The 22,989-nt window shown below is 37.8% G+C and overlaps 1 protein-coding gene across 4 annotated transcripts in view; it reads left to right on the top strand.

Moving 5' to 3' along the window:
• Nucleotides 1-20,821, top strand: part of nsd1a (nuclear receptor binding SET domain protein 1a) — a 183,210-nt gene extending 162,389 nt beyond the window's left edge. For all 4 annotated transcript variants that reach the window (XM_063053601.1, XM_063053600.1, XM_063053598.1 and 1 more), the window contains 2 exons: nt 7,630-7,834; nt 11,005-20,821. In XM_063053601.1, the coding sequence (XP_062909671.1) occupies nt 7,630-7,834; nt 11,005-11,270 (471 nt within the window). In that variant the 3' untranslated portion in view covers nt 11,271-20,821. The remainder of the gene's footprint in view (nt 1-7,629; nt 7,835-11,004) is intronic.
• The last annotated feature ends 2,168 nt before the right edge of the window (nt 20,822-22,989 follow it).

Genomic DNA, 22,989 nt, shown 5'->3' with positions numbered 1-22,989 from the left:
GGCTAATACACTCAATTCCGTTTCTAAAAGGGTTTATCTAACGAATTTAATATTAAACACACAGCGCATACTTTCCTGGCATGAATATAGTGATAAGTCAATTATCCGGAGAGGACAAGGGAGCTTGAAGTAAGTGTTGAACGAACTTCCAGTAGAAGTGGTAGAGGCAGGTTCGATATTATCATTTAAAGAAAAATTGGATAGCTATATGGACAGGAAAGGAATGGAGGGTTATGGGCTGAGTGCAGGTCGGTGGGACTAGGTGAGAGTAGCGTTCGGCACGGGCTAGAAGGGCAGAGATGGCCTGTTTCCGTGCTGTAATTGTTATATAAGTCAATAGCATCATAACATTTTAAGTAACGTTTGGATATGAAACACACAGCACATATTTTCCAGTATGAACATATAAAATCATTGCAACACACCAATATCGCTGAATTAGTGGGAGCCCTGGGCTGAATACTTGTTCCCTGCAACAACACGGTCGCATCGAGGGGTGATGGGAGACAGCGATACTCGAAGGAAATTCCTTATGTCCAGTCTATTCCGCAGTTTGGTTTTTGTTGCATTCATTGCGGAGATATGTTGGAAATGGTAGCAACGTTTTCAGTGCTTTCGTGGCTATCTCAGGATATTGAGCCTTGACTTTGATCCAGAATGCCGGCAGAGATGTTATGTCAAACATACTTTTCAGCCTGTCATCATTTGCAAGCTCGAGGAGTTGATCATCTTCCTGCGCTAACATGGATGACGCGCGGGTAATGACCTTGCATGCATTCGAGCTCAACAGTGCGTGACAGGGAATGAGGAAAGGTTTCCTCGTGGCCCGGTAGCACATGCTTTGCGGCCCGGTAGTTGGGGACCGCTGTATTAGAACACTACCAATACTGCTATAGTGTTTAAAAAAACTGTATTAGTTCCTAATGATTATCAATGGAAGAGTTCATTGCTGCGGTGTTCTTTTGACTGTAAATGAAAAAAAATCAGTGCAGATAATGGACTACCTTCTTTTCCTTCCTGCATAAAGTAGATATATAAAAAACAAAATGATCAGAAATCACTTTCTTGAGTGCATCATTCAGCCCAAAGCACATGCAACTGACCCTGTTTAAAAACTATTTGCTTTGTATCTTCTAATGGCTGTTCCTGAAATCTCAAAACAGTTCTGAATTGTCTTACTGCTTATTTCTTGCCAACTATCAGTGACAAAGATCACTGCTTTTTGATCACAAACACACCGAGCTGATGCTATTTTAAAAACTGTTTATTCTAAGCACGGTGTAGTCTACTGGCCACACAGTGTACGTGACTGAGGCTAGTTCAAGATTGTTTGGCAATAGCCTTCTGTCCCATTTAAGTGGAATAGTGTTCCAAATAAACGGGGAGTGCCTGCTATTTTCTCAACTAGTCATTGTTCTTTAAGAAGTGTCCCAAACAAATGGTTGCCCCAATTAACCAATGGTCCAATGAACTGGAATCCACTGTATATTAATTAACATCTATAAATTGCTTCCGAAGTAGGTGCACAGAGAATTACTAGGCATGAACAAATGGTAGAGCACTAAAGAGGTTGATGTACAGTGGGACCTTGGAAGTTCCTTGAAAGTGGCAACACTTGTAGATAGGGTGATGATTTACCTCTGCAGGTGAAAGCATAGAAAAGTGATGAAAAGTGCAACTTTATCAAACACTGATTAAACTGCACTTGTATAGTGTACAGTTTTGGTCTCCACACTAGAGCAAGGATGTGGTTGTGCTGGAGAGAATGCAGAGGAAATTCAACAGGCTGGGTAAGAGGACTTCAGTTATGGGATTACTCCAGAATGGATAGGCTCAGCATGTTTTCCTTGAAATTAAGGAGATTGGGGGAGATCTGAAAAGAGTTACAATGCCTGTAAAAAATATTCTACCACCTTCCCCCCCCCCCCACCCCAAGAAGTTTTCATGTTTTACAACATTGAATCGCAGTGGATTTAATTCGGCTTTTTTGAGACTGATCAACAGAAAAGATACTTTTATGTCAAAGTGAAAACAAGTTTCTACAAATTGGTTTAAATTTATTATGATTATTAAATACAAAATAATTGATTGCATAATTACTCACCCCCTTTAAGTCCGTATTTAGGAGATGCACCTTTGGGAGCAATTACAGCCTTGAGTCTGTGTGGTTAGGTCTCTATCAGCTTTGTACATCTGGACACGGCATTTTTCCTCATTCTTTGCAAAACTGCTCAACCTCTGTCACATTGCATGGGGACCATGAGTGAACAGTCCTTTTCAAATCCAGCCACAAATTCCTAATTGGGTCTGGTCTCTGACTTGGCCACTCTAGGACTTTAACTTTCCTCCTATATTTTGCTGTATTCATTTTACCCTCAATCTTCACAAGCTTTCCAGGGCCTGCTGCAGTGAAGCATCCCCACAGCATGATGCAGCCACCACCAAGCTTCACAGTACGGATGGTGTGTTTTTGATAATGTGCAGTGTTTGGCTTACACCAAGCATAGCGTTTAGTCTGATGGCCAAAAAGCTCAAATCAGACCATCAAACCTTCTTCCAGCTGACTTCAGAGTCTCCCACATGCCTTCTGGCAAAGTCTAGCCAAGATTTCATGTGAGTTTCTTTTTTCAAGTGGCTTCTCATTGCCACTCTTCCATAGAGGTGGAACAGGTGAAGTACCCAGACAACAGTTGTTGTATGCACAGTCTCTCCCATCTCAGCCACTGAAGCTTGTAATTCCTTCAGAGTTGTCATAGGTCTCTTGGTGGCCTCCCTCACTAGTCCCCTTCTTGCATGGTCAGTCTGTTTTTGAGGACAGCCTGCTCTGGGCAGATTTACAGCTCTGCCATATTCTTTCCATTTCTTGATTATTAACTTAACTGTTCTCCAAGGGATATGCAGTGACTTGGATATTTTCTTGTATCCCACTCCTGACTGATGCTTTTCAATAACCTTTTCATGAAGTTGCTGGGAATGTTCTTTTGTCTTTATGGTGTAGTTTTTGCCAGGATACTGACTTCCCAGCAGTTGGATCTTCCAGCTCGAGGTGTATTTTTACTACAATCAATTGAAATACCTTGACTGCGCACAGGTGATCTCCATTTAACTAATTTTGTGACTTCAAAAACCAGTTGGCTGCACCAGTGATGATTTGGTGTATCATATTAAAGGGGGGGGGGTGAATACTTATGCAATCAATTATTTTGTGTTTTATATTTGTAATTAGGTTAGATCACTTTGTAGAGATCTGTTTTCACTTTGACACAAAAATGTCTTTTTCTGTTGATCAGTGTCAAGAAAAGCTAAGTTAAATCCACTGTGATTCAATATTGTAAAACAATAAAGCATGAACTCTTCTAAGGGTATTGAATACTTTTTATAGGCACAGTGCATATTAATTATAAAAGGCAGTGATAAGGTAGGTAGTCAGAATGTATTTTTCGTGGTAGCGGTGTCAAAATAAGAGGAAAGTGTTTTAAAGGACAATTTTTTGCACATAGAGTGGGTGATATCTGGAACCATCTGCCAGTGGAATCAGAATCAGGTTTATTACCACTCACATAGTAATTCGTTGTAATTACTATAAGGTACAAAATAAATAGTGCAAAACAAAAGTAATAACATTCAGAAATCAGGTGGTGGAGGGGAAGAAGCTATTCCTGAATCATTAACTATGGCCCTTCAGGCTCCTTTACCACTTATCTGATGGTAGTAATGAAAAGCGATTTATGCCCCCAGATGGTGAGCAAAGGTCCTTGGTGATGGATGCTTTCTTTTTTTTTGGATTATGAGGACACTCAGTCCTTGTTTATTGTCATTTAGAAATGCATTAAAAATGATACAATGTTCCTCCAGAATGATACCACAAGAAACACAGGACAAACCAAGACTAAAACTGACAAAACCACATAATTATAATATATAGTTACAACAGTGCAAAGCAATACCATAATTTGATAAAGAGCAGAACATGGGCATGGTAAAAAAAAAAAGTCTCAAAGTCCCAATAGCCCCATCATCTCATGCAGACAGTAGAAGGGAGAAACTCTCCCTGCCATGAACCTCCAAGCACCACAAACTTGCCAATGCAGCACCATTGGAAGCACCGACCACAACGGACTCTGAGTCTATCCGAATACTTCGAGCCTACGACCAGCCCTCCAACACCCAAGCACTGAGCGCCATCCTCTGCCGAGTGCTTGGACCCGCCCTGGCTGCCGAGCAACAGGAAAAGCTGAGGGCTTGGGGCCTTCACCTCCGGAGATTCTGGATGGATGCTTTCACACCACTTTTTAAATAGGTTGATGATGGGAAGGGTTCTGTCTGTGATGGAATGGACTGAGTCTACGAATCTATACAGCCTTTTGCGATCCTGTGCATTGGAGCCTCCATGACAGGCTGTGATGCAATCAGTCAGAATGCTCTCCACTGTACACCTATAGAAAGTTGCAAGAAACTTTGGTGATATACCAAATCTTCTCAAACACTTAATGAAGTAGAGCTGCTTCTAAGTAACCTTTTCGTGATTGCTTCTAGCTTCTTTGTGTTGGGTACTGGACAGATCCTCCAAGATGTTGGCACCCACTACTTTAAAGCTATTCACACTTTCCAATGAAGAAAATTTTCAGTGAGGACTGGCATGTGTTCTCCTGACTTCCTGTTTCTGCAGCCATAGGCAATTCCTTGGTTTTTTTGGCATTGAATGTGAGGTTGTTGTTATGACACCACTCATTTAGTTGATCTGACTCATTCCTGAACACCACTTTGTTGACATCTGAGATTCTGCAAACAACAGTGATGTCATCTGCAAATTTATAGAGGCTGTTTGAGCTGTGCATAGCCACACAGTATAGAGAGAGTAGAGCAATGGGCTAAGTGCACGTTTTTGTGATGCACCTTTGTTGATTGTAAGTGAACGATCCTCAACTTCCTTATCTCTGGTGTCCCAATGAAAAAGTTGAGGATTGCTTTTGAGAAGTACAGAGAACCGGGTTTAGAAGCTTGTTGATTAATACTGAGAGGATGATGGCATTGAATGCCAAATATTGACATGATCCTACGTGATAGGCTGATCTGCACATGGGTTTCAGGAGAAGCTAGCAAGGTTGAGTCAGAATTGTCTCAGTGATAGGAAGCAGAGGGTGATGGTTGAAAGCTAATTCTCTGACTGGAGGCCTGTGACTAGTGGAGTACCTTAGGGATCGGTGTTGGGATCTTTGTTATTTGTTATTTTTTATGTATGTGAATGATTTGGATATGAATATACATGGTATGATTAGCAAGTTTCCTGATGATACTAAATTAGGAAGCATTGCAGGTTACAATGAACCAGTAGAAGATCATGATCAGTTAGGGAGATGAATTATGGATTAGTGAATGGATTTCAGCTTTGATAAGTGTGAATTGATGCATTTGGACCAGGACATGACTTGTACAGTGAATGGAGAATGGATTTAACCAGGTAGGTGTAACAACAGATTCATCATCATTGTAAACATGTCCTTAGCATATTCCTTGTTTCTTTCTTCCTGAAGAGTACAGATGCAAGCCCTCTCACCAGATATCTTTCACCTCTGCCCTCACGGCAGATCAAATATACCATATGTTCCAGACACCTGTCCAACCTGTTTATCTTTTTGCCTTTAGTGCCAGTATCTGAGCTAGACTCTTGAATATTCAGAGTTTAGAAGGATACAGTCCGGATATAGGCAAATAGAATCAATTAGGTGGACAAAAAGATTGGCATTAGTGTGGAGGGCCAAGGGGCGCTTGACTGTATTACTCTAGGTGTCAGACCCAATACATTTGGATTGGGGAGTGAAGTTAAGGGGATTTATAGTGGGGAGGTTATTGGGAGTAATATGAAATTAAGATGATCTGTCGTGATCACTTGCAATGAAGGCAAGCATATTTAAAAGGTGTGTGCCTGGTACGGCTTAGGGAATGCAACAGTGTAAGTGCTTGTCAAGAGTGAACAAAGATTTCATTATGCGATAGATGGGTGAATAGAGGTAATATAAACGTGTTTCCTGTGGAGATTTGCAGTGTCCTATGTTCAGCCTCACCTTTCACTTGGGTTGCTCATTGACTAAAGAGAGAGAAAACTTTGCCCTACAGCCTTCAGGCACTGAGCATGGAAGGATCTTTCTTCTCTGATTGGTCCATGTTTCCTGAAATACATAGGAAATAATTCACTGCTGTCACTGTAATTCGCTAATGACATTGCTAAATTCATGAAACTACATATTTCGATTTGTTATGAGTGAGAAACTCTGTATTTGAGGCACCATGGTAGCATAGCGGTTAGCGCAAATCTATTACAGCTTGGGGAATTATAGTACAGAGTGCCGTCTGTGAAAGAGTTTGTACATTCTTCCTGTGTGAGCATGAGTTTCCCCTGGGTGCTTCGTTTTCCTCCCACAGTGCAAAGACATACTGGTGGGTAGGTTAATTAATTGGTCATTGAAAATTGTCCTGTGATTAGGCTAGGGTTAAATCGGTGAGCTGTATCTCAATAGGTAAATATATATGGTTGTGTGGATGTGTTATGTTGGTGTCGGTGTGGATGAGGTGATGGTTAGGGGGTGTTGGGTTGAGGCGGGGGGAGTTCAAGAAGGAAGGGTATGTCATGGAGTGCTGGAGCAGGAGGCCTTATCTTTGGAGAGTAGATTTGAGTGTTGGATCAGTCATATCATTGAGGTCATGGTAGCTTGTCTGAATTGCTCCAATTAAATCCTGGAGGTCAACATTTCCAAGACCTTCTCACTCTAGTCTTCAAATCCTTGTGACTCCTTTGTACATAGCTTCATACTCCATGGCATATTTTATGAACGGTTATGAGTAGTAAAACGGGAAGTTACTCATTTCCTTCCTGCTCTATCTTAAATGGCAACCATACTATCTATTTGCTTCTGTTAGGATGGTTTGCTAAAGACCCTTTTTGAAGGGTAGAACCTCCATGAAATTCAGAGCAAGTATCATGACCTGCACTTCCGACATGTACTCAGTGGCCTTTATTAGGTACTTCCTGTACCTAATAAAGTGGCCAGTGAGTGTATGTTTGTGGTTTTCTGCTGTTGTAGTTCATCCACTTCAAGGATCAGCTTTGCTGTGCATTTCAAGATGCTTTTCTGCATAGTATTGTTGTAAACTGGTTATTTGAGATACTGTTGCCTTTCTTTTGTAGCATTCTCTATAAACTCTAGAGACTTGTGTGAAAATCCAAGGAGATCAGTTTCTGAGATGCTCAAACCACCCCATCTGGCACCAACAATCATTCCACAGTCAAAGTCATATTTCTTCCCCATTCTGATGTTTGCTCTGAATAACAACTGAATCTCTTGACCATATCCCCATGCTTTTATGTATTATGTTGCTGCCACGGGATTGGTTGATTGGCTACTTGCAAGAACAATCAGGTGTGCTGTACCTAATAAAGTGTTCACTGAGTGAATGAACAATTTACCCATAAAATGTACTTAGAATGTTGAATTATGGTTTTTGTCATTAATTACCTGAGAAGTTGACTTAGTAACAATAATTACTATTTCTATAATGAAGCTAATGAGTTTCTGGGAAAACTTCTGACTCAGTGTTTTTAATAATTTGCCCTTCTTTTTACCTCATTAGAACATACCAAACTCCACAGATGAAAAGAAGGTAAAGAAAAGGCAAATGCCTCCAAGAAAGCGCAAGCAGCAGTCTGAAATAGTGAGAGATCATGAGGAAGAATGTTTCCGTTGTGGAGATGGTGGGCAACTAGTCATCTGCAAGAAGCCTGGATGCCCTAAGGTGTACCATGCTGATTGTCTGATCTTGAGCAAGCGCCCTGCTGGTGAGTGACTGAACAGATCTCTCCAATTTGCATGAAAGATGAAAAATAAGGCTGCTACTCAATAGTCAATAATTAATCATAGGATTAAAAATAATTAATTGAAATTAGTTGCAATTTTAAATAAAATACCAGTGCATTAAAATTCCACTAATCCAGCATACTCCAGATTTTGCTGCCAAACTACAAATTTACTAGATTACACCAACACGCTTTGAATTCACATTTTTAGGTGTGAATTCAAATGTTAACATTATTATAAATAATGCACTATAATAATTATAATCAGGTAGTGGAAAGGAGGTACTATAAACATAGCCTGGTGAGCCAGTTACCAGACCTTCAGATTAGATACTGTACTTTTGAAACACTTACATTTTTAATGTCTCATTAGAAAATTCTTGTCTCTTACAAACTGCAGAAAAATTTGAAAGCCTTACTTTGCTCAAATCTTTCTGTGAACTTAAAGCTGTTCTCTGTAACCACCCTGACGTATTTATAGTCCTCCAATTCATACCTTGTGCTTATTCCTTAGCTGCACCATTAGTAGTCTTAGCAAATAATAGTTACTTATGTTTGAATGAGCTTCCTGCAAAGATGGGAGAGCATGGAGCCAAGAGATGCAAAGGGACTTAGGAATCCTTGTACAAGACTCTCAGGAGGAAGAATATAAAAACAAGGAGATGATACTCAAGCTTCATAAAACACTAGTCAGGCCACACTTGGAGTATTGTTAACAGTTTTGGGCCCCTTATCCCAGAAAGGATGCATTGTCATTGGAGAGAGTCCAGAGGAGGTTCACAAGGATGATTCTGGGAGTGAAGGGGTTAACATATAAGAAGTGTTTGGTAGCTATGGGCTTATACTCACTGGAATTTAGAAGAATGTATGGGGACATCATTGAAACCTACCAGATGTTGAAAGGACTAGATAAGGTGGTTGTGAAGAGTGTGTTTCCTCTGATGGGGGTATCCAGAACTAGAGGGCACAGCCTCAGAATTGAGGGGTGACCTTTTAGAACAGAAGTAAGGAGTAATTAACTTAGCCAAAAAGTGGTGAATCTGTGGAATACTCTGCCACAGACTGCAGTTGAGGCCAATTCCATGGGTATATTTAAAGTGGAAGTTGGTAGATTCCTGATTGGTCGGGGCATTAAGGGATATGGTGAGAGGCCAGGTGTATAGGGTTGAATGGGATCCGGGATCAGCCATGATCAAATGGTGGAGCAGACTCGAGGGGCTGAATGGCCTAATTCTGCTCCTATGTCTTATGGTCTTATGGATCCATTTAGATTGATCCTCACTGTCCAACTGTAGTTGTTGCTGATCAGATTTGATTACGGTGAAGTGTCAGTTTTGTTGTCATGTAAAGAACATGTATCACCACCAGACTGGAGTCCGATACAGGCAGAATTGTAGACCCAATATGAGAGAGGGACTGCAGGAGAATTTAACAGATTGCGTTCGAGGGTTGGAGGTGATCAAACAGATTCATTGTTGGTGCAGGTATGATTTGAACTTGGTGGAGTAGGTACTCAGAACATCATTGGTGAAGTAATAACAATGATAATAACAAAGACATCAAACGGGAGGAAGAACATTACCACAGGTACCTCGACAGTGATCCAGATGGAATCCATCCCTTTGATGCCAAAATAGACCTTAGCTTTTCAATGAAACCTGCTTTCTTGGAGGTCCGAAAAGTGTGGTAGAATTTTGCAAGTGAGGTCAAATGTTACGTATTATTCTGTTGTAACATCCATATAGCCACTTTGTCATATGCAAAGTAGTGTCAGCAACAGTTGGGTTATCTTCTCTGTTCTAATCTGAAATGGGTCTCTAGATGCAAAAAAAATTAAGTAATTCACTCCTAATAGTTGCTGAATTTCATCCTCCTGTTGTGACAATCTTTATTCGTAATTCCATAAATGGTAGCTTACTCACTTGTTATTGTTGAACTTGTGTGTTTTTCTCTACTGATGGAAGTAAATGTCCAAATTTGCTTATCCATGAGAGCTGAGTGATCTTGGCTATTTTGAATATGGGAATTCATCAAGTTAGATCAAAATATTAAAGGTTATTTAGAGAGCATTGATTTGCAAAGCCATTACAAAATGTCTCGCTTTCAAAGTAGTACATTGTACATAATGTACACATTGTACACAAATTTTTGCTTAAATGTTTTCCAGGGATGCAACCCTTTTATAAATTGATGAACATACTTAGCTTATGTTGCTCTAATTTCCATGATATGCTGGTGTTATCTCTTAAAAACTCAAATCACATCATTCTCTTTTCTCACCTTCTGATTTTCCTTCCTTCTAATATTCTGGAGTTTTATTTGTATTATTTAAGCAAAAGGTTTTACTATAGAAATACTAACTACCTAATTTTCACGCTTTTCTCTATCCTGGCTTGGCCTTGCCTTTCTTTATCTTCCTGGATCCATATCAAGATATTGAACCACATCAATACCTGCTTAATATCTGCAAATAAATTTATTTATAAATGCAATGAAGGAAAAAGAGTAACTGGTCCAGAGTTTAATTAGATTGAACATCGAAATGTAACCAATCTCTTAAAATAGAATTATATAAGTGCTAAACTATGATTTGCTCTTTAGACTTAAGTGCTCTGACATCATTAGTCTTGTAGGCTTTTACTAATTCTGCATTTTAATTCTTTCTCGGATTGTCACTGAATTAAGAGCTCACCTCCCACCACAACAACAACAGGTTCTTTATTATGTAGAACAAATTTGGTCTTCCAGAAGCCAGAAAATTTAATTTTTCACTTTTAATCGTGTTTGATGTACATAACACAGTGAAATAGAATCCTTGACTGAATATGAGTCTTACTGATGCTGTTTTCTTAGAGACAGTTGCTTTAATTTGGATGGAGCAGTTTTTAAAAAAATTTTTTAAATTGAGTAAGGTAGTGAAGCGCATAAATTGGTTTATTTTTTCATGCAATGACTGCTGGTGAGTTAAGTTAGCTTATTATTGTCATGACTGTTATGATTGTCCTTGTATCAGTTTGTGCGGAAGTGAGGGGTGGGAGAGAAAGCAATTTCTATTATTATTGTATGATTACTAGTGCTTTTGGTGCACATTATGTTCACATATATTCCTACCTACACAAAATTTCTGATCACTTCTCCTGTTTTGTTATTAGGTAAATGGGAATGTCCGTGGCATCAATGCGACGTGTGTGGGAAAGAGGCAGTTTCTTTCTGTGAGCTGTGTCCCAGTTCTTTCTGCACGGATCATAGGGACGGAGCACTATTCATCTCCAAACTAGATGGCCGACTTAGCTGTAATGAACATGATCCATGTGGCCCAGTTCCTTTGGAACCAGGAGAAATTAGAGAGATTATGCCACCACCTAACAGCCATCTATTACAGACTTTACAGTCATCAGAATCCCTGTATATTCGGTGAATGGAGTGCCCATTTATGCGGTCCTTCTTGCTGAAGTGTGCATTTGTGCCAGTGTACACATATGGATGGAGTCAATTTAGGTGACAGATGCAAGATGCATAATTCCATTAGCTATAGGTTACTTGTACTGAGTTAAATGAACTTGGACAATGTAAAATTAAACCACATGTTCACCTTCCTAATATCCTCAGAACAATTATACTTGGATTTATACCTGGGACATAAAACAGGCATACTCAGGTCAAACAAGAATTTTGGTTAAACCAACAGCAAGGCCAGTTATTTTTTGACCCCAGTGAACCTAGTTATGTGTAGCTTTTTAATGTGATGTACTATAATGCTCACTTAACATAGGATCAGGAAATTCATCTAGCATGTTTTTGAATTGTATGCTTATTCTAGTTCCATACCTAGAAGTAGGTGATCACTGAAAGCAGTAGTTGCCATGTGCTGTAATCAATGCATCTTGTGGACTAGTAAATTCAATTAATTGATTAAATCTGCTTTCTCCTAGCACTTGTTCAACGATGGCATCACAATAACACTTCATTTAAATTGATAAGTGAAAATCATTATCCGTCACTCAAGGTTACTGCCCGGGAAGTGGATGGTACAAAGTTAGGCATTTTTATTTCACTTCTAGAATCAAGTTCAAATCCATTTCATTTCAGAAGAATGAAATTCTCCATGTCTTGTTCAGAACAAGGGTTTAGAACTTTGTCCAATCTATTCTGGAAATTAGTCATGAAACGAGCTTAGATGCAGGAAGCAAAGTTCTATTTCAACCTGTGCAGAGTTAGCATTTACCAATCAAGATCCAAGTTTAAATTGTCTCTGAATCCAGCACTAATTCTTGATCATATTGCTCACTGAGTTGAACTTATTGCTGATGGAACAATGAAGTTGGGTATACTGTTTTGAATTTTCCCTGGGTAATACCCAGCCTCAGTGTAACAAAAAAAAACAAGAAAATTGTATGAGTGTGTTTGGTCCTCATTGTGAGCATACATTTACAAAATAAATATTAAAGCAGAAGTTATTTTTTTAAGCATTGGTGGAAAGATTAGCTGAGCTACAACATGCTGACAAAAATCACAGCCTTGGTGTTCAAATAACATCACCTTTTTGCTGAGGTGATATTTCTTTGCCAGTTTCATGCTAAATGTGTAGTGCATTTTACTGAGATGTGGTATCTCAGCCAACTTCAGTCAACCTAGCCAGTCGATGGTGAAGGCAGATGTCATTTAACTGGAGAATTTTGCTGTCAGCATTTTGAAGTGTTAAGTTTTAAAGTATCCAATCGCAATTTAATTCTTTTTTTTTCAACTATTTAAAAATGTAGATTAAGATGATTCAGTATTTAAAGAAGTTCATATTTTATGAAAATATAGCTACATTCTATTCACATGCTTCTTCTCCTGGAAGTAAGATACAAAGTTGAGGAAAAATTGCCAGTATCCCTTTAACAAAAGGAAATATATCTAAATCGGTAATAAAAAAAAAATTGGGTGTTAAGAGCAGTTCCAAGTCAAAATCATTTTGTTTGTTGAACAGTCTTTCCTAAGTGAACTTCAATGCCATCCGAACTTTTGACTGGTCTTGCTTTTCCATTTGAAATTGCTGTGCAATTAGATATTTTGATTGTAAATCATAAGGCCTTTCAGAGTAATAGTTTGTCATTCATATTTTGCAGCATTGTGTAAACTTGTATTTATTCTAAATTTCCACAATCCCAAGGAGACTGATTCTCAGGAGTGCGGGAATGTGTACATGATTGCTGTTACATTAATTTCCCCCCAGCAGAACATTTAATTGTCAGGAATTATCTCTGGACATGAAAGACAGAGTCCTGAGACTTAACCATTCCACAAGTCAGTGTTCATGCTAACCCTGTAAATTAGAGTAAGCTAATGGCGTAATGTAGTGGATTAGATGCCTTTGAAAGTAAACTTCAAATGTTTTCTAGTCTGAAGGATGAATATCTTTTCTACCGACTGAATGTCATACAGCTTACATGGAATGAGCTTCGGATATCCTTGTACTCAGACTTATTATTCAACATACCTTTATTCAACACAAAGTGTCTGTTACTTTGAGGTCAAACGATGACAGATTAAAAGTAGTGTTACAGTGATGAAATAAATAATCCCGAGTTTCAAACTGCAGGATATCGTTGGATATTGCAACAGCTATTCTGCAACTAATCAACTCGACCAGGAAATCACCAATGCATGCTCCCCAGTATAGGAAATGACACATTCCTCACACTTACTGATGAATACAACAGTAACTAATAATTTCCACTGTACTTAAATGAGTCCAAATGCAAAATGGCTTGTTTATTGATGGATATGTGTTCAGGTTTTTATTAAAGCTCAAGGAAATAATACAGCATTCAGTCCTCAGTGCAGCAATAATTGTAATTCTTTTTTTTGCAAATGAGCATCCTTCAAAGACAGTTGGATGTTATATTGAATGGTCTTGACTGGAAGAATGGTCACCAATCTAAAATAAGCCTTAAATATATTCTACCAGTGAAATGATTGCCCCTAGTGTTTGGTATTGTCATGAGTATTTCTTTGTAGCTTTTCTGCATTTCTCTTGGATACATTAGTTATCATTGGGGAATAGTGAAATTACTCTAAAAAATAATACTGAAGCAAATGATCTTGGATTAAAGATGCCAATTAAAAATATTGCTCATTTTAAGTTTAACTGTTCCAGATTTTGAATCCAGATCAATTTGGAGATGTACTTTAGTTCCAAAAGTGATATTGCTCATCAGTTCTTTTAAGAAGTTTGTCAATTATTGTACACTTTCTGCTTTGGTTATCACTTATATTTAATTACAAATGCCACAAATACACATTGGTCTCGAATCCACAGCCAACAACAAGCAATGGAATATTTTGTCAAAACACTTTGTTTTATTAATTCCTTTCTAAAGAAACCCTGTTTCCATAATTTAATCCATAAATTGCCTGACAAATTGTGGTGATAATCATGAGCCTCGTGTAAATTGAAATCATCAAGCAAAAACCACAAGTTTATAAAGCTGGATAATATCTTTACCCCAATTCAGCTCTTCTTGTAAAAATTTGTATGCAATAAAGTTGCTACTTTCCGCCATTTTACAAAGGGTTTATGTTCCTAAAGAACCCTTTATGAAAACTACTGCTAGAGTTGACCCATGAATTCTTATTAAGAGATACCAGCTGCTATGGCAGTGGTAAGTCACCATGGCAGCCGGTATTAAGGATGCAATAAATCAAAACCAAACTTTGATGATCTGAAATATACAATTCATTCAATGACTGGTCATTATTGCCAGATGGAAGAGAACAGGTGCTCTTTTTTTTTCCCCTCTCATTTTAAGTGGCTTATCTATTGACAAGCTTTCAACTGACCCAATCAAAAAGGCTTAAATGTTACTATTCATATGGACCTGTTTTCATGATAGCCTCCAAATGCATTCCCTATCCTTCATTGTATCAAATTAAACCTTTGTTAAGCAAATAATAAATAAAAAAGAACTTTGAGGCAATGATTACACACATTACGTACATACTTTTTTTTAAAAAGCCTATACTCCGACTGCACCCCAAACTATTTGGTGACATGATGTTATATATTTCAGTGTTTAAAAAGCTGGGACATGCTGTTGCATCTGGTTCAAATACATCTTGCAGTGACTCTCTAAAGATCCAAGTGGCTTATCTGTATGCTGACTGGTATCTCAGATAATTATGCAATGCTATTATTTCAGCCATATAGTTTAATTCACATTAGTAATTAACATAGTTCTTTGAGACTTAAATAGCTACACTGAAACAGAAAATAAAGACAACAAATAATAAGCGAAGAACCCCTTGAAATGCTATTTCTATATGTAACCAATGGATTGATTTCCATTTAAATGACTTAAGAACTTTTCTTTGATTCTGGTTATGTTGGCCATCTGAGAAACAGTTGGAAACCTGTAATTTTTATACATTGGAAGTTCGATTTACATTTTGAAACCTATTTCATGGTAATATTATTACTGGAAAATAATTTGGTTCTTTGTTAATGGAATTGTGAACTTTATACTGTCTGAATTGTCATTTCTTAATCCTGAAGATGCATTAGCATTTTCATACCGAACTGAATCAAATCTCCTTTGGCCGTCTTAAGCACTGAATGCTAAAACTATTATCATACATAATATGTCTCGGTGTTAGTAATAATTTGAATTTATTAAGGCAAATATTAACAGGAATCTTGTATAGAAAAGAAAAACTATAATCAATTGTATTTGCAATTATTCAAAGCAGGTAATCTGGATCCATACACCAGGGGTCTTAAAAAGATGACAATTTTAAAACATTGCTACACTTGTCAAAGATCACAATAAATGTTCATGTGATTTAGATGTACTTGTGCATCATGTTCATGTAAGTGATGCTTAGATCAAGGATTTTTTCCCCTATGTTTCTCAAATTTTATTAAGTCTGCAAAACAGTTTTTGTTTATAATGTGTAAAGGATATATCAAATATGACAATTGCAGTATATACTGTATGATGTTTATTCTTTTGTCTACACTGGGTCTACTGACTGCAACAGAAAAATGCAATTAAAGAGTGCTTCCTCAAAAGAGGGCAGGTAAATTTTATTCAGGGGTCTAGATTCTGGTTGCTGAAAAGTGAGGGTACATTAAGATTAGGATAAGACTTGGATATTAACGCCTTGTATTAAAAACAACACTGCCAGTACCCGCTTCTTGGTTGGGAATGACCATTGTGCAAATATAGGACAACTGATACGAACTGATTTAGTGTTGGCCTTAAAGCAATTATGATGAGAAGTATTCAAACAAAAATATTCTGCATTCCTTTCTTCACAGTTGCTGCCTGAGATAGTCAGTTGTTCTGACATGTAATTTTAAGTTTGCACCTGCAATATTTGGCTTTTTTATTTTAGAGTTCATTACCATTTTACACAGATGTCCCATTCACTAACTTTCACATTTTCACTATCCAGTAGGTCTTATTGTTTATTGCTTTTTTTCTTAGTGTTTTAAACTTTCATGCTTCCTGACTAAGTGTTATAATATCTTCACTGTTGGAGACAGTTCCTCCAATTTATTTTTATTTATGCAAGTAATTATTATTCACTATTAAACTTGACATTCCAATATCTGTAAGCACGCTAATGGGGCAACAGTGGAGTCCTTCCCTGTTTCTGTTCTGAATTGATATTCTCACACAGCCATTTGCAACAGAAGCTGCAAAAAAAAAAAAAGAATCCAGCATTCTTAACTCAGGGAAAGGGGGTACTTTGAGACTTCCTAATCCAATAATAGAACATTGTTTATATAAAAAGATGCTCCTATTTCCTTCAGTGCACTGAACCACCTGTACCTTGATTCAATGCTTGAGCTCCTAGGTGACAGTCAAATGAAAATCAATTTGGGTCCTCCCTGTTCTAATTTCTCTCTCAGTATTAAGAGAGAAATCAAGAAACTATCATTATTGTCAGTTTCACGTGGAAGTGCATCTTAATGAAGATTTGCATTTGACTTCAAAAGTTAAAATAAAACATGGTTCACATGATAGAATTTCCTTTCTATTTTGAAAAAAAAGAGGAAATGTTACAGTTGTATGCTCAATGAGTTCCAGCAGGTTTAAAACAGGAATTGAACAATTTATTGTAATTTATTTTCAAAATGCTAGTGTAGGTTGAAGTACAGAGTTAATAACATAGCTATGCAAAATTTTATTTACAGTGAATAAACATTATTATGATGCTGCTTTCAATGGCTTTCCAAATAACAAGGTTAAGTCACTAGGCAGTTATGGGGAAGAATAATAAATGAAAATATAATAATGGAAAAGGTTCAGTTTTGAGATCTATTAAAGATGCAATTAAAAGAAACATTATATTAGTTTATAGAGTTTACAGAGAACCAATGTATTTATATCTTAGTATTATTTTAGCAGATTTAAAATCTGTACTGTGAAGGTAAAATTTACATTAATCAGAATCTGATGGAGTTCACACAATCATTTTAGCAAAAAAAATTCACTTGATTCTTCCTCCCAGAATACTAACTCTATCCATTTCTCATCATGCCATCAGGCTTTTCATAAATTAGACTACTGTTCAACCTTGGCACCACCATGGCTTCCTGTAAGATGCTCTGGTGATAACCAATAGAATCCAAAGATGTGAGGTAAATATATTGTAATTAATAATAACTGAAAATAGATCCTCTTCCCCCCACCCTCGCCACAAAAGTTACTTTTTTTACCCTAAGCAGTGCCATATTTCTAGTTCACATACAAATATCAACTATCACCTGTTATTCTAGTAAGAGAGTAGGCACTTCTAATGAAGTGCTTTGTTGCTGTATTAGTGAAATTAAGATGCTCTTAGTTTTATGGGCACAAAGCACTCCTTGTGAGATGTTTGAGTAATAGGAACAAAAATTTAACTAAAATGAATGGATTTTCTGTTTAAATAAATACTTTAACATTGTGATGCCAACCTTTTATGGAGTGTAATAAGCTAAATGTCAAAGACAGACTTTTTGAAATAATGTGATGATTAAACTGCATAGACATGGGATGATCTTTCAATAAGTCTGATACATAGTTTATTATTGGTTTCATGAATTCAAAGATTATATGAATTAGTTCATTACATCTAAATATTTACTTAATGTTAGTTTGTTAGTGGTCCAATGTGAAGGACTGTAACAGATTATAAATTAAATGGCAGTTTTAATTAGTTGATAGGATTTGTACTACAATTGGTACTGTAAGTGATTTTTTTGAGTTGTGCCTAGTTTCACAATGGTTCAAGCCACCACTCCTGAGATTTCAAATGAGAAAATCTGCAGATGCTGGAAATCCAAGCAACACACACAAAATGCTGGAGGAACTCAACAGGCCAGGCAGCATCTATGCAAAAGTACAGTTGACATTTTGGGCCAAGACCTTTTGGCAGGACCTGCCCAAAATGTTGACTACTTTTTTTATTTCCATAGATGCTGCCTGACCTGTTGAGTTCCTCTAGCATTTTGGGAGTGTTGCGCCTAAGATCTACTGTGATTTCCTATTTGTTGTATATCAAATGAAAGCAAAAAAAAATGAGTATCATTTCAGGAACTCTGACTAATGATTTGTTGATGCGAGTTTGGTATGAGATTGACCCATCAGCTTTTTACAAACATGAAACTTTAAAATGTTTGAACTATTTGCATTTGGTTCAGAAACTTTTATGAATGTGATCCATATGGCTAGGATAGTCAACTACCTGAAGCAGGATTGAGTTTCACAAGTTTAATCGCAGTTGAAATATATATTTTGCCTTTAAGGGAATTCACTAGAGTACAAATTGTGGGATAGAGGGAAAGGCAATGTCAACTTTTGGCTATCCCTGAACAGGTTTTTAATTGAACATAAAGCTATGAATACATTAATGTAATATTACTTTTGGTGATATTGCAGATGCTATTTTGGAATAGGATTGTTATATTTTATAAAAAGCATAGACATTTGCTGTCTCATAATGTGTCATTAATTATCAGTGGATTAAATGCGGTTTATATTTGCTTTTATTTGACTTGTGCAAACTATTATAAGATGGTTTGCTCAGCTGTTCAAATATGAATTCTGCCTAATTGACTTTCTTAAAATGCTGAAACTTAATTTGTTTTTAAAAATTAGAACATTTAGATTTGGATGGGTAATAGCCAATGCCCTTGCCCTGATCACTGTCCATTGATGCATGCTATAAGGTATGTTGTGTGTGTGTGTGTGTGAGAGAGAGTGTGTGTGTGAGTGTGGACACGTATATATCTTTAAGTGGCTTTTTTAAGAATGGACAAGTTTTCGAAGAGTAGATAGCATCCATAGTTTTGCACCCAAACAAACAAAACAGCAAAGAGAAAGGAATGGAGAAAACCTGTATCTGATTGATATCTAGCATTGTATGGAGTTGAATTAGAGGTAGCTTTAGTTTAGGCATGTCATTGTGCTTTCTTTCAAAGTTGTGAACAAGAATAAATTGTAACACTTCCAGTGGTAGCCAAGTGATTTTATTGCAAGCTACTTTCGAAGACTGCAGATAATCTTAACGTAATTCAGTGACTTAAAAAGTAATTACTATGGGAAGCTGAAATACTTCAAAGTATTTATGAACTGTAATGAGGATTATTTGTATAATAGGGAATATCTGGTCAGTATTACTGGAATTTGTTAATATGCAAATTTCTTCAGTTTTAAGTAATTTCTAACTTTTCTGCCTTTAACTAGAACTGGTGCATTGACTGCTCATAAAACTCTGAGAGGTGTTTACTTGGTAGCTGCTGTCTGAAGATTTTAAAGCATTAGTTAAAGCATAAAAGCAAAAAGCCACAGTTGTACTCTTAGCCTCACTGAAGAGGAATTGCATAACACCATTGAAGCTTGAGAGATTATCAAATCAGTCATTGAGAATATTGGGATCCAACTCAAATATAAATTACTGTTTGATTTAACATCTTGGCTGTGATTGTTAAAACTATTTTGGCCATTTGAATATACTGTAGTGGAAAACTAATAAACAGTACTGTCCCATAAGAGTTTTATCTTTACAGGGTTACATTGTATAATTCACTTCTGTTACACTGTTGGAATTATATAGAATTTAGGATAGAAGGGGACTTGAAGTAATTATGAGGGCATTATTAAATGAAATAGGATTTGTCATTATCCATGAATCAACAACCTACGCTGTTCAAATAGCCCATTGATTATAAAATAAATTGCACTGGACTTAATGTGCTGGATATCGTAGACTAATAAGGTCATTTAACAACCTGAACTACTGCCTGTTGGAATGCAGTGTTTTTGAGCTGTATTGTCTGCATAACTTGCTCTATTGTTTTGGCTGTACAATAATTAAAGCTCAATATACATTTAATTGTTGCTTTATTGTGACTGTATGGCTCTGTAGTCAAATTTTATACCCTGCCTTTAAGGCCTGTTTTAAAGGCCAACTGATCTTTGGTGGCAAGCCTGTTTATTATTTTTTTCATTTTGATGTCTACCGGGAATACATTAAACAAAATCATGTTCCATAGTGAGGGATGTATTCAGTGGTTAAATAACTGTTCATAAGCAAGGCTGTCCTGTGAAACAACCAAAATAACATAGATCTTATGTATTTGTACATGGTGAAAATGCAGTCAGAGAATAAAAGTTACATTTACTGAAATTTCAGAAGTTTGATGCTATTTGCTATATACCTTTTTGACAATTTAATTTTTTCTCTCTTGTTAGAACTACGAATTACTGTTGGACCTGCTTTTATCAGATATTGGATTACACTTCTTTTACTTCCTATATACTACATAGCATAATCTTTATCCAGTTCTGGAGAGCAATAAATACACAACAAATTCTGCAGAATCCAAAATAACACACACAAGATGCAGGAGGAACTCAGCAGGCCAGGCAGCATCTATGGAAACAAACAAAACAGTTGAAACCCTTTACTTAAAGACTGGACAAGAAACAGGGAAGATGCCAGAATAAAAATGTGGGGAGAGGGAAGGGCAGGGGGGCTAGCTGGAAGGTGATAGGTGGGTAGGAAAGGCAAGGACTAGACATGAGGGAATCTGATAGGAGAGAAGAAGGGGCCATAGGAAAAAGGGAAAGTGGAGGGACACCAAGGGGAGATGAGAAGAGGTAAGAGGCCTGAGTGGGATGGAACAAGAGGAAGGAGACATCACCAAGCCATCAGCTTCCAGGCTACCCAGACAGAATATAAGGTGTTGCTCCTCCACCCTGAGGGTGGCCTCATCGTGACACTGTAAGGGAGACAACACTGGGAGCACCAGACACAATAGAGGACCCAAGTAGATTTGCAGGTGAAGTGTTGCCTCACCTGGAGGGACTGTTCAGCATTCATTTCAAGAGGTTTAGAATATAAAGCTGGTATGTGGTACTGAGATGTTATAAGGCACTGGTGAGGCCTCACCTTGAGTATTGGGCTCCTTATCTAAGAAAAGATGTGCTGGCATTGGAGAATTTCAGAGGAGGTTCACAAGGATGATTCCATGAATGAAAGGGTTATCATATGAGGAGCGATTGATGGATCTGGTTCTGTACTTGCTAGAATCTAGAAGGATGGGGTGGGGGGATCTCATTGAAACCTTTTGAATGTTGAAAGGGCTGGACAGAGTAGATGTGGAAAGGATGCTTCCCATGGTAGGGGAAACTAGGGCAAGAGAGCGCAGCCTCAGGATAAAGGGGTGTCTATTTAAAACAGCTGTGGAGAAATTTCTTTAGTCAGAGTGTGGTGAATTTGTGATCACAGGCAGCTGTGGAGGCCAGGTCACTGAGCAAATTTAAGGTGGAGATTGATAGGTTCTTGATTGGCCACAGCATCAAAAGTTATGGGGAGTGGGCTAAGGAGGGGGAAAGAAAAGGATCAGCCATGATTGAATGGTGGGGCAGACACAATGGGCCAAATGGCCTAATTCTGCTCCTATGTCTTACGGTCTTGTGGTTTAGGGCCGTGAATGGAGAACGAGAGGAGGTGACTGAGCAGGGGTTGCACTTTGGCGGCTTGCAGGAAAATTTGTGGGCAAAGGAATCACAGAGGGAGCAATCCCTGCAGAAAACAGTGAGAGGTAAAGATGTGTTTGGTGGATGTGGAGGAGCATGGGGTGGTAAGTAAGGTGAAGAGGAAGTCTATCACTGTTAAGGTGGTGGAAGATGGGGTGAGTGCAGATGTTTGGGAAATGAAGATGTGGGTGAGGGCAGAATCAATGGTGGAGGAGGGGAAATTCAAAGTAAACTTTATCAAGGTACATATGTTACCATGTACAACCCTGAGATTCATTTTCTTGAGGGCATACTCAACAAATCTATAGAATAATAACTATAACAGAATCAGTGAAAGACCGCATAGCTAAGGTGTTCAACCAGAAGACAACAAATTGTGCAAATACAAAAAGGAGAAACAGTAATGATGAATAAATATCAAGAACATGAGATGATAAATCCTTGAAACTTGGGTCCATTGGTTGTGGAAACATTTCAATGATGGGGCGAGTGGTTATCCCCTTAGGTTCAAGAGCCTAATGGTCGAGGGGTAGTAACTGTGTTTGAAACTGGTGGTGTGAGTCTTGAGGCTCTTGTACCTGCTTGCTCATAGTAGCAGTGAGAAGAGAGCATGTCCTGGGTGGTGGGGGTCTCTGATGATATATGCTACTTTCTGTGACAGCATTTCATGTAGATAGATGTGCCCAATGGTGGGGAGGGCTTTACCCATGATGGACTTGGCCTGATCCACTACCTTTTGTAGGATTTTCCATTCAAGGACATTGGTGTTTGCAATGAATCCTGTTCTTTGAAGAAAGAGAACATCCTGGGAATAGATGCAGTGGAGATGAAGGAACTGAGAAAAAGGAATTATACAAGAGACAGGGTGGAAAGGGGAATAGTGAAAATAGTCATGGGAATCAGTAGGTTTATAAAAGTTGCCCGTTGACAGTTTGTCTCCAGAGATTGAGTGAAATTGTACTTTACAGGGTACGAAAGGGGAAGGGGTGTCAGAAATGGACCAAGTGAATTTAAGTACAGGTTGAAAGTTAGAAGCAAAGTTGATGGACTTGACAACCTCAGCGTGGGTGTATGAAGCAGCAGCAATGCAGTCATCAATGTAGTGAAGGAAGAGTTGAGGAG

This window comes from Mobula hypostoma, chromosome 7 (assembly GCF_963921235.1).
Source record: "Mobula hypostoma chromosome 7, sMobHyp1.1, whole genome shotgun sequence".
Classification (NCBI taxonomy): domain Eukaryota; kingdom Metazoa; phylum Chordata; class Chondrichthyes; order Myliobatiformes; family Myliobatidae; genus Mobula; species Mobula hypostoma.
Note: the sequence above shows the minus strand (reverse complement) of the source record. Positions and strands in the feature narration are given on the sequence as shown.